A 15,946-nucleotide genomic window follows, 5' to 3' on the forward strand; every position below is an offset into this window, starting at 1 on the left:
GGCTCAGTTCGTGGAGAAACGGGATAAGCAAATTCACAAATTAATTAGTTGGTTCTGATAAAATTGATAAAAAGACTGATTATTACGAAATTCATATAATAAATGAAATTGCTCATAGTGTTTCAATTTTTTCATTTTAAATATAGTTTTGACACTACCGTTAAAAAGGTAGGCATTAAGAATTTTTTTTTTTTACGATAGTCTTATATGCTCACCAAGCCTGCCTTTATTTGATTAAAATTCTGTAAAAACAATATTGTGATTTTTTTTTTTTTTTGCCATTTAAACTGTTTTCTGTAGTAATTTATTCCAGTGATGGCAAAGCTGAATTTTCAGTCTTCATTTTATTTCCAGTAATTTTTGATGAATAGAAAGTTCAAAAGCAGAAATATTTTGTTACATTTGTAATTTTAAAGTGTCTGAGAAAATCTAATTTTATATGGGAATTCCCTTTCATAATTCATCAGAGCAAACGCACCAAGTTCCAAAACTTTATTGACCTATGACCTGATTAGAATGTGTGGTGATAATGACCGGTGTCATATAGAGTTGTACAGATCATTTTATTCCTTATAGAAAACTTTACAGGGCTAGCCAGGAATGCTTCACATCCTTATTCCATCAACAGTTTTAAAGCGCAGCTATCATTAATTTCTATACAATACAACCCACCCCCAAAAACCAAGAGAGAAGATTTTAAATATATTAACTTTTTTAAAACTTTGTACATGTAGAGTGAAGCCTAACTCCAAACAGGGATACAAACCAGTGATTCAGATGCAGCTCACATTTAACTCGCCCTCAATTTTCAAGTTCCAGTTTTTTTCCTTTTGAAGGATCTCAGTTGCCCTCAGTGTTTAATTAAAAAAGTGTCAGCATATATAAAATGGAGTAAATCGAACTAATCACTTTATATCGTATTAGAAATCTCTAGCTGGACAGTTATGGAGGGAAAGATGGCATAGTTCAATAATTTATCACAAAAGTAAAAATCTCCAGTGCATTTTGATCAAGAAAACAAGTGCAGCAAATTTCCGAGAAACAAACAAAAAGATACAGAAAACAAAATCTAGTGTTGTGAGATTATATTACAAAGCTGGAATTCTGTACAACTAGTTTCTTCGGAGTTACTCATGCTAATGTTAGCCATTAGCGGTGCAAACGCAACAAAATCAAACAAAAATCTGAATCGCTTGAGAAACATCACATTGCTTGATATGCAACCCTTCCATCATTCTTCAAACAGCTTTTAATATAATGCCAAGACACTGTTTTGAAATATATCTGGACCTTTTGAAGATCTCAAAGGTCAAGCATTGGAATAGTAGTAGCGATATTCAGCATCCTCATGATGTTCTAGATAATTTGATCCTATTGTACAAGGCCTGGTCATTTGTCCAGTGGGTGGGACGTAGTCCCTGCTTGGGATTGGCTGTTTGTCCAGAGCAGACCCTCAAAGGGCAGGCGGGGGGTTGATATTAGTACCATCATATCAGACGCAGTCCATCTTTTCAATCTCCTCGTTCCTCACTGGTTGCAGGAGATCAGATGCTCACGTCCTGCAGATGAAAAGAGGAGACATCTGTGGCGTTCAGGAACAGGCACTGCTGTAGCTTCTTCTAGGCGTCGTTGGGAGTTTGGACGCCTAAAGGCTGATCTGCTTCCAAAGTCTGGGTGATCTGGAACACCAATCCGATGCGCAGGAAGAACTTGCGCAGGACGGCCCTCAGCTCCGGGATCAGGTCAAACTGCATGATCTCACAAAGCAGAGGGTAGTATCGGGACGCGTGGGCCTTGAACTGCAAAGTAAACATGTTTTTTAATTCCTTTATACTTTCTCACCGCACGCCATGGTGTAATCGTATTAAACATGTGTTAATTAGCACCAGGTGTGCTCTCATAATTGGTTATATCAACACAAAACTGCAATATTGTCTCTATGTGTGACTCTGTAATGCATTAGGGCTCTAATTGAGAAAGATTAAAAATGACTGCGCATTGATCATTCAAATCAATTAGCCTGATTTGGAATTAAAACACTTTTCAGATCAAGCTGCTGTGATATGGGCTAGATCACATTTACTAAATAATAAAAATAAGTATATTTACCATCAAAGGTTTGGGGTTGGTAAGATTTTTTTTTTTTAATGTTTTTGAAAAATCTCTAATGCTTGCTAAGGCTGCATTTGATAAAAAAATAAAAAAAAAACTGAAAAATATTAAACTGTTTTCTATTTGAATATATTTTAATATGTAATTTATTCCTGTGATGGCAAGTCTTCAGTGTCACATGATCCTTCAGAAATAATTCTAATATTCTGATTAATTTTATATCATTATTTATTATTTATGCATTGAAAATAGTTGTGCTGCTTAATATTTTCTGAAGAAATAAATGATGATTACAAATTTCAAAAGAAAAGCATTTATTTATTTTTAAATGTAACATTATTAAAGTCTTTACTGTCACTTTTAATCAGCTGAATGTGTTTTTCTTAAAGTATTCATTTCTATAAAAAAAACCTGAAAAAATGAACAACCCCAAACTTATGAACAATAGTGTAAATAATATATAAAACAAAATGTATTAATAGTTTATTAATAATTGTAAAATATTTTAACATTTACTAGTGCTGTCAAGCGATTAATCGCATCCAAAATAAAAGGTTTTGTTTACATAATATATATGTGTACTGTGTATATTTATTATGTATATATAAATACACACACATACAGTATATATTTTGAAAATATTTACATGCATATATTTGGATTATTTATATAACAGATAAATATATTTAATACATAGCTTATTTTTCTTAAATATATACATGTATGTGTGTGTATTAATATAGACATAATAAATATACACAGTAGTACATATGTAAACAAAAACTTTTATTTTGGATGCGATTAATCGCTTAACAGCACTAATATTTACTAAATAATAAAAATAAGTAAATGTATATATTTGATCAAATGTAACTAAAACTTAACCAATTTTCACTTAAAGGGATAGTTCATTAATTAATGACAGAATTTTCATTTTTGGGTGAACTATCCCTTTAAAAAGCTATTAGGTATAGTTACAAGACTCGAATGCTCAATTGGTCATCATTATCAGTCATCAGGCCTTGAACTATACAATATAATATTAAACATTAAATAAGAGCAAAGAGCTATTTTGTTTAGTTTTTAATCATTTACATATGAACTCATGAACAGTCGTGCAGTTCCACCATTAACCACTAGGGGATTGCAAAGCTTCAGTTGGGAAATGCTGGACTGAACAGTTCTGTGCAGCTTCACTAATGTATCAGCAGTGAATCAGACACTCACCCTGTCATCACTGATCTTGAGCACTTTGGTAAGGAAGAGCAGCAGTAGGTTAGTCCAGGCCTCGCGGTGGCTCTCAGATGTCAGGGTCAGGAAGTAAGCCACAGCGTCACTGCACACGCTAACAAACAGAAAAAGAGACTGCATTTTAGCACAGAGGATTTAAATATTCCACAAACATCTTGAATACAGCCTTAGTGACCTCTGCCATGACCTCTGATAGGCTCCTCCCCTCATATGTCTTATATAACCCCCATCTGCCCTGCAACTTACCTTCACTCATCATGACCTAATCTCACCTAAATCCTTTTTAGCCTGGTTAAGCGTGTCTGCAGGGCTAAACACAGCCAATTATTAGTGTCTCTGATAGTCTTCCTGCAGTCAAGAAAGTCAGTCTGACCTGGCCTCTTTCTCATGATTGCACCCTATTAGCAGTTAAGTCTGAGAGTCAGGGACACTTGTGTTTAAGCTAAATGGAAGCACACAGGTCTGAGACTCCGGGATTGAGTGAATTATGTGCTCGGTGTAGTTCGTTTCTCATTTTAAAGCTTAATTTGTTAGCGCTAATGTTTGTTACTCAACTAATCTAACAAAACAATGCCCTAATGGTGCATGAAACTCACTTTCTCTGTTGGATCCACGCCAGAGCACCAATCACAATTCAATAAAGCAAACCCACACTCATACTTCAGGAAGCATGAGGCAGTGAGACCTTGGTCCATCATAAAAAAAGAGCAAACTGGAATGAGGAACCAACATGGCTTTTAATGCACTGCTCTTCTGAAGTCCAAGTGTTTTTAGATTCTAAACATTACTACAGTTGAAGTCTTTATTTGACTCTAACTGCAAAACATCCTATGAGTTTATCTATTTGGATCCTACTGGGTATTATTTTTAAGAGAATCCTAATTATTGTACTGGAACAGTCTTGTTCCTTGTTGTATATCCTGTTTTACCTGGAAACTTGTCACATGGTGATAGTAAAATAGTCAGTGAATGCCATTTCATGTTGTCGTGGGACACACAAGTGCGTGTGTGAGAGAAAGTGTTTTATTATTAACAAACACATAACAAGATGCTTAAAGACAGGAAGCTTAGGTAGAACATATATCGCTCCCTTTTTGTAAAATATCCAAAATACTTTAATTTATGCTACAGTCATGAAGACACTTTGCTATTTGCCATTACTAGTTGGTGGCGTGTGTTTGGATATATTTTGGATATAATTTGAATATACGAGCAAGTGCACAATGTGTCATCAATAGGTCCATTTTTCCAGAATAGTAAGTACTTATATATATTTTTTTTTCCTCGCAATTACGACTTTTTATCTTGCAATTCTGACTTTTTTTCTCATAATTGTTTGATATAAACTCCCAATTGCGAGTTATATAGTCAGAATTGTGAGATATAAACTAGCAATTGTGGGTTATAATGTCCAAGTCTAAGGGGGGAAAACACTGATATTTTCTCAGAATTGGGAGTTTAAATTAGGGATGTGCCCGAAGCCGAATACCTTATTCGGAAAGGCACGGATAATGGCTTCAAAACGAATAACGAATTTATCTGAATAACAGAAAAAATATTCGTCAGACACAATCACATGTTTGCTGGAACAGCACATTAGTGAGTCTGCGGTTGTTAAGATTTGCGCAATAATAATAGCTAGAACTGCTTTGATAGCATTTGACACAGTTTCATACAGATAATATCATGGTGATCACTGTGTTAATGAATGTGGTCTCCTCAGTAATAAACAATTAAACAACTCCTTTTTTGATTGCTGCCTGTCCGTGCCGGCGAAGCAGTGTTGCCAGATATTGCTACTAAAAACAAACACATCCAATCTCCTGAAAAATGCATCAAAATAAGTTTAAATCTTGTATTTTGCAAATAGGATACAGAATCTCTAATCTCAACCTTCATCTCCCCAGTTTATTAATGCCCTAATTACTTTATTAACTCTGTTACATTTAGTATTAAAACAAGTCCAGCGACGCTTATAATAACTAGATCTGGCAACATGGAGCGGAGTGGAGGCTGCACTTGCGCCAAATTCAGCAACATGATTTTAAATAATTTTTCATATGTTTTCAAATTTTATTTTTGAACATGAAACATTTACGGAGGTCTGGACGTCATAGCTGGCTATGGGCCTGGATGTGTAAGGTGAATGAGTGTAAACTAGCCTATATGAATAAAATGCGCGCAAATCAATAGCCGTGTTGGGGTCTATACGCGTCTCTCAGAAATCAGAGCTTTGTCTGGAGTTATATCAACTAACTCGCAAAAATATCCTAAAAACGGTCCTAACTTCAAACCTTTTCGAAATCCAACTGTAAAAACGCATTATATTAGCCCTTTTCGTGAATGGCATCACATTTAATTATACATGACGAAGAAAAGGGAGGTTTGATCAAGGCTTTTGGAGGGTCCAAATGATTTGTTGTGCTCTGTTGATAAAATACTCGGAAATGATCACAGACTCCAGCAACACATGATCTCCAAGTTACTTCAAGTTCAAGCGAGCTTTATTGTCATTCTGCTATGAGTACTGAACACTTTCTTTCCATTTTTTTCTTTATTATTTTTTCTACTAGTGCTCTTATTTAAGATTGTGGATGCTTGTCTCTTGACAAATTTGTACACAAAGTTTCACTGGAAAACAAGAATAAAGTTATTTTTCTTTTTTGATCAACATTTTCTGTAGTTTTAAATAGAAGATATTTACAAAGTTATAATTATAATAAAAAATAATACTTTTAGTTATACAAAGCATATTTGTTAAATGAAAACTACGAATTGAACAGATTTGCATTTAAAATAGCATTTTCATGTAATTTGACGAACTTCCGGGTTAAGCCACGCCCACTTCCGGATCCATCCGAATACAGATACAAATAATTTGGAGATTGTCACAGATACAGATACAAATAATGGCTCCGCTGCACACCCCTAGTTTAAATCTCACAATTCCGACTTAACTCGCAATTGCAAGTTATAAAGTCAGAATTGTGAGATATGAAAGTCAATTCTGACTTTTTCCACAGCATTACGAGTTTACATCTCAGGATTCTTTAATGAACAGAAAGTTCAAAAGAAAAAAATTAATTGAAATAGAATTATATTGTATAAATTTCTTAAAAAACAAAAACAAAAAAGGTTTTACCCAAAACTAAGGTAATAAAATCCTATTTCCCAGGATCTTGAAGATAATATTTGATTTCTGTTACAGTGGCAGCGTATTATAAAAATATCAAAAGATGTCTCTAAGCTAAATGTAAACGATGTGAACTTTACTGAAGACAGCAACAGCTATGAGTATGTAATTAGCTGAATGATGTTTACATGGCCGCAGGGCCTGAGAGCACAGCGGGTCCAGTCACGAACGTGACAGTGAGGTCTTACTTGAGCAGTCTCCTCTGCACCTCCTCCCAGGCGTCCTGCCTGCTCTGGTCCATGTACATGCGAAAGAGGATGCGCAGGCCACACGCCAGGCTGCTGGTCTCCTGTTTCAGAAGATTGGGCTTCGACTTCCCTTTGAAACCTGATCACACACGGAGACACAATGAGCTCTTTTAATGTGGGACGGGAGAAGAAATCAAGCCAGGCGTGACAAAGACTTTCCATTACGCCACACAGGGGGCTCTATCTGATAACAGAGGACCTGATACAACGTGACCTGTAAGCTATGTGGCAGCTTTTGTAGATGTGGAGAAATAAACTCCTAACAGTGGATATATTTATTGCATCTCAAGTTTCTAACAACAAAGAAATGATGGTGAGTACTGACCAGCCTTCCACAGTGCGGTTCTCTGTTCGTTACTGGAGTTAAAGGCCTTAGCAAAACGATGGGACTCCAGAAGACAGTCGAGCAGTTTAAACAGCTGTTCTGAGGTCAGGTAGCGATACATTCCCTGGTCCTGAGTTTCCACATGTACGTCAGCGTCCAAGGCATCTCTCTGCAGGAAAACACACTTCATTTAGACTGCATAACTTCATGAATTAAAATCTTCCTGAATCCTTTAATATAACAATTTTTACAAACGATCTAGCTTTTATTCTTATTTATTAATATATTAAATTTGACAGAAAACAAGAACATTTATTTTTATATTTCCACACTTTTTTCTCAAAATGCTCTGATGATAAATAATTAGGAATAAAAATAAAATAGAATGAAATCAAATAAATAAAAATATAATTAAAAAAAATAATCAATCAATCGATTTATTTCACATACGTGTTGTTTATTCTGCATTCTGCTTTAAAACTATAACTATTCAAATGTTTTTATGGTAATTGAAATATTAGATGAAAAACTTCAAATGAAGATTAGAAATGTTGCTTGGCCACTAACTGAAATAAATGTTTAAGTTCATTAAAACGGAAATACATTGAAGCTACATAGAAAATAAATAAATAATAATAATAGAAAGCACATACTAAAACTTAAACTAAAATGAAAACTAAAAATAAAGCTAGTTCAAAATATTAATAAATACTATAATAGTATAAAAATAATGCTAAAATAACACTGAAGTGGCCAACACAATCTTGTTTATGACATTTACTGATTGTAATCCCAAGTATGCAAAAGTAAAAAAAAAAAAAACTAAAAACATTTGTTTATAATCAGAGTTTGTAAAAGATGGTACCTGTGCTGCTGCAAAGTTTTCAGCATCCTCCTTCTTACTAGTTGCAGGAAAGAACACAATGTTGTCTATGGTCTGAATGAGCTCCAGCTGGACGACACACTTTATGAGCAGAGCTGCAAACAGCCTTTGTTCCTGGGCTTCTGGGGAGAACGCATATGGAAACACAAAGTGAACAGCTGACCAGCTGATAGTCAGTATGTTCTGGGTGCTTTATGAAATCAGGCTAAAATCTGGACTAAAAATTATATTGTTAAATTTAATTCATGAAAATCATTAAGGATTATTACATTTATTTTTTTATTCTAACTGGTCATTTGTTGTATTCAGCGATCAAATACTGTTGTGTTTGTGCTAAAATGTATAATTAATGAGAGATTTTAGTTTCATAGTTGAGTTTCAAATCTTTCAGTTATGAAATATTGTGGAGCAAAAAAAAGTATTAAAACATCAATAAAGAACAATAATCTGGATGGTTGGCCACCCTGATACATGCCTGAAGCCACGCTGAACTGACTCTGCCTACGGTTTTCAGCCAAAGCCTTCTCCATACTGTTCACGGACTGCTGGTCATCTGACCGAGTCTGAATATCCACTGACTTCTGGGAAATGGAGTCCTGTAAGCACCAGATCAATACGTATTAATATTCTAACATTAAATAAACTCCTATAGCACTAGAAGAGCATCTGGTTGAGATGACCCTCCATGAACACTTAAACTTTGAGTACAGTCTGGAAATCTTATTTGCATACCAGCTGTTTATCAGAGTCGAGCTGAGTCACATGATCTCCCTCTGTACCAGCTGGTCTCCATGTCAACAGCCTGAAAACAACACAGAGCTGGGTTACAAGGTGCAGGTGCCTTTTCCAGTTTAATGATATGGGTTGCCATTTCAAGCTAAATTAATTTCTTTGCCTTATTTATTTAATTATGCCAAAAAGGGAAAATGGTTTGATGGTAACAGGGCTGACAGTTTTACAGCTTTATTTGACATTACATGCCTTCCATATAAGTTGTTAAAAAAAAAATCTCATAAAGCATTTAATAACAAATTCATAGTAAGAGGGTTGAAACTTAAGCAGTTAATTTAGCTACAATGTTTATTAGAAAGAGAATTTAATGCAAATATTTCCACAAATATTGAGTATTTAATAGTCATTTGTTTACTACACAAAATCATGGTAACAGGGTTGATATTTTCAGATTATGATGCCTACTGATAAAATGTAAAACAAGACAAGACTTGTCCTTAAAGAGTTCACATTGTTGAAATTATGGAGTAGTTGATTACTTTAGAAAGGTAAAAATATGATAGTAAAGGGTTGATTTTTGTATAGAGAATAAAGAACTAAATGCTATTTTCAGTATGCATTTACATATTTGTTATAAATTTACAGAGTTTTTGTTCAAAATTTAAAACTAGGCAAAGTCAATTTATACATTTATATAAGAGGGAAACCATTAACAAATGTTTTATAAAATGACCCCTTAGGAAAAGAGTAAACCATCAATTCTGAAAAAAAGCCCTTTATGTGAACACTCACATGTGTGGGATGGTGGTTTTGAAGATGTCTAGCATACAGTTGCAGGTCTTATCCCAGGTCTCAGCGTTAAACTTCTCACCATTGAGGATGACCACGTTTTCAAGGCAATTAGTGCCTGATCTTGCTAATTGCTCATTATCTGTGGAGAGATGAGCGAGTGAGATCATGACCTGAAATCATAATTCACATATGCATTTAAATCAACTGCCTACACACAAAATCGTCTAGTCTTCAGTATGTTGAACAATGTTGTTTTCTCTACAGGGTCACTGTAAATGTACTGTAATTGTACCTTGTCTATTGCTGGTACTGAACACTCACCTTGCTGCACACACCAGTAGAGTTGAGAGAGGATATCATCTAACAGAACATCGCTGAGAGATTCAAAGTACTGTGTGAAAACGTCACAGATAGCATAAAGTGCATGATTGCAGGTGGTGGTCATCCACTCCGCTTTCTGTGGGAAGATACAAAATAGAACATTAACCACGGTTTTCCATCCTTGGCATGAAGATACTGAAGTGCTACCATATGATTATGTGAGCGCCAGAGAGAGTCCCCTTCCTAACAATATCTGTGCTGTGACAATTTCTAAAATGGATGTCTTATTATCTTCTAGGACAGGTTTCAGTGCTGATGTTGACTTGCCTCAGTCTGTTGCTCTGGAAGCTTCATGTTGTCGAAGATCCTGAACACAATGCGGAACAGATCCTGCCACCAGTGTTTCTCATAGGTGTGACCGTACGTCTTCATCACCTCAAACATCACCGTCAGACCCCTGACAAACAAAACAAAAATAGTTTGTTGGAATAAGGTGAAAAAGATTTGACAATGCTTTACGCATGATTAGAAGATGATTTCAGATTTGAACTGTTGCCAATAATTGTAGCCTCAAAACTGACACTTAAATCAGATTTTAAATGTTTTAGAAAATATAATTACTATAAATGATTGTTCCAAAGTTTGGGGTCTTTTTTTCTTGTTTTTTTTTTGGTTTGTTTTGAAAGAAATCTGCATTTATTTGAATAAAAAAAAAAACATCAATGTTGTAAAACATTATTAAAAATTGTATGACTGTTTTCCATGGAAGCACGTTTCCGCCATTGAAAAAAATTAACAAATAAAAAAGGTAATTGCGAGTTATAAAGTCTACAATTGTGAGATATACACTTGCACTTCTGAGAAGAAACAGTCATGCAGTTGCAGGTTATAAAGTCAGTATTGCGTGATATAAACTCGCAACAGCGAGAAAAATCTCAGAATTGCAAAATTTAAACTCAATTCTGAGAAAGTCAGAATTTCGAATTTAAAATTTTAGTTTAGCAATTCTGAGTTTTTTTTAATCACGCGAGAATTATATCATGCAATACTAACTTTATAACTGCAAGTTTAGATCATGCAATTCTGAGAAAAGAGTCAGAACTGTGAGAAAAAAGACACAATTACCTTTTTTTTTATATTCAGTGGCAGAAATGGGCTTCCATAATTTTCTGTTTTAATATATTTTAAAATTATATTTACTCCTGTGATGGCAAAGTAGAATTTGGTGTTCAAGAAACATTTCTTATTGTCATCAATGTTGAAAACATAGGATTTTTTTGTTGAATATAATTTTTTATTATTTTATTTTTATATAAATAAAATATAAATCTTCACTGTCACGTTTGAATTTTAATTGAATGAATTTTAATCAATTGCATGCATGCTTGCTGAATAAAATTTCTCCCAAAAAAAAAAAAAAAAAAACTTCACCTCAAACTTTTGAATGGTGTAAATAGTGTAAATCTAAATGTATTAATTTAGATTAATTCATTTTTTTACTAAATACTTTTTCTCATTCTTCATAATTTGTGTGTGGTCTTTACAAAATGTACTGGTGGAAAAACACTAGGACTCATTCTGTAGTTTAAACATTTATCAAAAAAGATCAGAGATGTGTCTGTATTGTAGGTTTGCCGCTAACCTGGTCCGGACGTCCAGCTTACACCTGTTGATGATGCATGACAGCTCAAAGAGGATGGGGAACCAGCCTCTCACCCAGACGCGGTCCTCCGGTGCAACATTCATATCATCACTGGTATAGTCTTTAAATGCCTGGCGACACAGAATACAGATTGCTCAAAGAGCCTTATTTGATTGCTTAGCACATACTTAAACACATGCTGCTTGACTATAAGATGCATTCACTGATCAAAAGGTTTTTGCCCCAATCTGGCAACCCTCGGTGGGAAGCAGTGGATGGCTCCATGTGGGTTGACTTCACTAATCTCCACTTTAGAAACACCAGAGGACTAAAGCACTTAAGCACAAACACAGCTCATAACACAATCACCCTTCATGGAGAGCAGAAAACAGATCGTTTACATTTTCCATCTACTTAATAAAGGCCTTTAGTTTTTGCTCGTTACGGCATCTGGTAATGAGAGTTTTCTCGTTAAAAGTGCCCTGTGGTCTCCTCAAGCGTGATCCATTTAGTGAATGTCTGTCTAAAGCCTGACACGTGGTCAGATCATAATTCAGCTGTTATGGAGAGCGCACTCATTAGAACTGACCTGAGGTCGGTCGGAGACGTATTTGGCGCAGTGGCGGATGAGACGGATTGCCTCCATGCTGGTGTCGGGGAAAGAAGCGTTGCAGGCGAACTCAGACAGACATTTGACAGCGTCCTGGAAGGAATCAATGGTAGCTGGGAAATGCTTCTCGAATACATTCGCTGTGAGGAGAGAAGAGACAACAGAGGCCTTTTACAAACAGCATTTTTAAACAAACAAAAATTTATTAAAATTTAAAAAATGTTCACAATTCAAATCTTCTTTTCCACTCCACCCAGATAAAAAAAAAAAACTAAAACTAAAATTATAAGTGTGGAAAATAATGATGATAATGAATACCATAAACATAAATAAAATAAAAACGTTAAATAATAACTTTAGCTATAATAATTCAAAGGTGTAATAGCTGTAATAATAAAAAATAACAACAATAATTTTACAATACTTTATTTTATAACTATTTATTAATAATTTAATAACTAAATGAATTTAAACTAAATGAATTTTTGGTCCAAAAAAAAACCCAAACAAAAATATACCAATAAGTGGAAGGATAAAAAAGGAAATGAAAAACCGAAATAAGAAAAAAAAATATTTAAAATGCTTGAAATATATACTGTAACTAATATACAAGTATAATTAATGGAGGTCCACCAGTGAAAATGTTTCTATTTAGCATTTAGCAATTTAATTTAAACATTTTCATAATAAATTATATTATTTGAAAAACAGTGTTATGATCAGAATAAAAATACTGATTTGTTTTTATTATTATTTATTATTTCATGCAAGTTTTTTTGTGTTAAATTAAAATTAGGTTTAATTTAAATAAGGTTTAATTAAAAAATGAATGAATGAATTAAACAATATTGTATTAATAACAGCTCTTCATGAGTAATTCTTAAAATAGAGATTTTATCTTGCATATGTTGTATCCAGAGAATCCTTGATCTCCATCGTCAGGCACTTACTGACGATGTGTCCAGTTGTCTGGAAGGCCAGCTCTACAATACTCTCATCCTGATCAGATGCAGCGAGATGGAACACAGAGAAAATGTTCTTCCACCCTGATCTAATATTCCCAGCCTGAGAGTTGACCATCTGGGCTATACAGCGGACCACCATATCCCTAATGGTGGGAGATCTGTAGATAGAGAAGAAGCATGTGAATAAAGCAGGAAAACACACACACACTCTTCATCTCCTTCTGCAAGGGCAAACACGTGTAGACAAGTTCATTTTTCTCCATCAGTCATGGAGTTTAGTCATGATGGCTTCTGACACTGTGTTCACTCACTAGGCCTAATGAGTACTGCAGGGTCCATATGAGCTAATATAACTTTCTCTTCTTCGCTTCCTTCCACTGATGAAGAAGCTACTTTAAAAGTGAAGATAGCCAGGCTGCTACTAATGTAAAGTAGCTAGCCTATAGTTGAGCTAAATTTTGGAAAAAGGTAGTTTGCTACTCTACTTTGGCAATGAGGAATTCAGAGATGGAGGCATCATATTTGAAATTATAAATTTACACAAAATACAACTAATAAATAGATGAAAATAGTTTAAATAATTTAATATGAAAATATTTCAATGTGCATTTCACTACGAATTATTTTAAATTTTAACACTACTAAGTGATGACAAAATTAATCCTTAAGCAATTCTTTGATATTACTCATAACCAGTGGTGTCACCGAAAACGATTTAGAAAGTTTTGTTAACAGCAGAAATAAAATAATCTATTATAAAAAATCTATTAAAATATGAAAAACTTGAATTTAAAAGTGGAAGTATCTCTCTCTAAGTGTGTGTGTGTCTATATATATATATATATATATATATATATATATATATATATATATATATATATATATATATATATATATATATATATATATGTGTGTGTGTGTGTGTGTGTGTATCTCACAGAAGTGAGTACACCCTTCACATTTTTGTAAATATTTTATTGTATCTTTTCATGTGACAACACTGAAGAAATGACACTTTGCTACAATGTAAAGTAGTGAGTGTACAGCTTGTATAACAGTGTAAATTTGCTGTCCCCTCAATATAACTCAACACAGCCATTTATGTCTAAACCGCTTGCCACAAAAGTCAGTACACTCCTAAGTAAAAATGTCCAAACTGGGCCCAAAGTGTCAATATTTTGTGTGGCCACCATTATTTTCCAGCACTGCCTTCACCCTCTTGGGCATGGAGTTCACCAGAGCTTCACAGGTTGCCACTGGAGTCCTCTTCCACTCCTCCATGACGACATCACGGAGCTGGTGGATGTTAGAGACCTTGCGCTCCTCCATCTTCCGTTTGAGGATGCCCCACAGATGCTCAATAGGGTTTAGGTCTGGAGACATGCTTAGCCAGTCCATCACCTTTACCCTCAGCTTCTTTAGCAAGGCAGTGGTCGACTTGGAGGTGTGTTTGGGGTCGTTATCATGTTGGAATACTGCCCTGCGGCCCAGTCTCTGCTTCAGTATGTCACAGTACATGTTGGCATTCATGGTTCCCTCAATGAACTGTAGCTCCCCAGTGCCAGCAGCACTCATGCAGCCCCAGACCATGACACTCCCACCACCATGTTTGACTGTAGACAAGATACACTTGTCTTTGTACTCCTCACCTGGTTGCCGCCACACACTCTTGACACCATCTGAACCAAATAAGTTTATCTTGGTCTCATCAGACCACAGGACATGGTTCCAGTAATCCATGTCCTTAGTCTGCTTGTCTTCAGCAAACTGTTTGCGGGTTTTCTTGGGCATCATCTTTAGAAGAGGCTTCCTTCTGGGACGACAGCCATACAGACCAATTTGATGCAGTGTGCGGTGTATGGTCTGAGCACTGACAGGCTGACCCCCCACCCCTTCAACCTCTGCAGCAATGCTGGCAGCACTCATACGTCTATTTCCCAAACACAACCTCTGGATATGACGCTGAGCACGTGCACTCAACTTCTTTGGTCGACCATGACGAGGCCTGTTCTGAGTGGAACATGTCCTGTTAAACTGCTGTATGGTCTTGGCCACCGTGCTGCAGCTCAGTTTCAGGGTCTTGGCAATCTTCTTATAGTCTACGCCATCTTTATGTAGAGCAACAATTATTTTTTTCAGATCCTCAGAGAGTTCTTGGCCATGAGGTGCCATGTTGAACTTCCAGTGACCAGTATGAGAGAGGGAGAGCCTCTAACATAACACCAAATTTAACACACCTGCTCCCCATTCACACCTGAGACCTTGTAACACTAACACTTGGAAGTCGTAGCCTAATGGATAGAGAGTCGGACTCGTAACCCAAAGGTTGAGGTTTCGAGTCTCAGGTCCGGCAGGGATTGTAGGTGGGGGAGTGAATGTACAGCGCTCACTCCACCCTCAATACCACGACTTGAGCAAGGCACCGAACCCCCAGCTCCCCGGGCACCACAGCATAAATGGCTGCCCACTGCTCTGGGTGTATGTTCACTACTGTGTGTGTGCACTTTGGATGGGTTAAATGCAGAGCACAAATTCCGAGTATGGGTCACCATACTTGGCCGTATGTCACATCACTTTCATTAACGAGTCACATGACACCGGGGAGAGAAAATGGCAAATTGGGCCCAATTTGGACATTTTCACTTAGGGGTGTACTCACTTTTGAGGGGACAGCAAATTTACATTGTTATACAAGCTGTACACTCACTACTTTAAATTGTAGCAAAGTGTCCTCTCTTCAGTGTTGTCACATGAAAAGATATAAAATATTTACAAAAATGTGACTTCTGTGAGATACTGTATATGTATGTATATATATATGTATTATAGGCATTGCAATTTCTACTATTTAATTATCTTCAAAAAACTTTAA

At 35.6% G+C, this 15,946-nt stretch overlaps 1 protein-coding gene across 1 annotated transcript in view; it reads right to left on the reverse strand.

The window, feature by feature from the left end:
• Positions 1-477: 477 nt before the first annotated feature.
• LOC306863469 (brefeldin A-inhibited guanine nucleotide-exchange protein 1-like) overlaps positions 478-15,946 on the reverse strand; it is a 69,176-nt gene continuing 53,707 nt past the window's right edge. The window contains exons 27-39 of the mRNA XM_079406810.1: positions 13,060-13,232; positions 12,089-12,249; positions 11,500-11,630; positions 10,185-10,314; positions 9,858-9,993; positions 9,537-9,675; positions 8,745-8,814; positions 8,488-8,608; positions 7,995-8,134; positions 7,130-7,298; positions 6,745-6,883; positions 3,340-3,457; positions 478-1,799 (exon numbers count right to left, since the gene is read on the reverse strand). Of these exons, the coding sequence (XP_079262936.1) occupies positions 1,620-1,799; positions 3,340-3,457; positions 6,745-6,883; positions 7,130-7,298; positions 7,995-8,134; positions 8,488-8,608; positions 8,745-8,814; positions 9,537-9,675; positions 9,858-9,993; positions 10,185-10,314; positions 11,500-11,630; positions 12,089-12,249; positions 13,060-13,232 (1,807 nt within the window). The 3' untranslated portion in view covers positions 478-1,619. The remainder of the gene's footprint in view (positions 1,800-3,339; positions 3,458-6,744; positions 6,884-7,129; positions 7,299-7,994; positions 8,135-8,487; positions 8,609-8,744; positions 8,815-9,536; positions 9,676-9,857; positions 9,994-10,184; positions 10,315-11,499; positions 11,631-12,088; positions 12,250-13,059; positions 13,233-15,946) is intronic.

This window comes from Barbus barbus, assembly GCF_936440315.1.
Source record: "Barbus barbus genome assembly, chromosome: 44".
NCBI classification, from domain to species: Eukaryota; Metazoa; Chordata; class Actinopteri; order Cypriniformes; family Cyprinidae; genus Barbus; species Barbus barbus.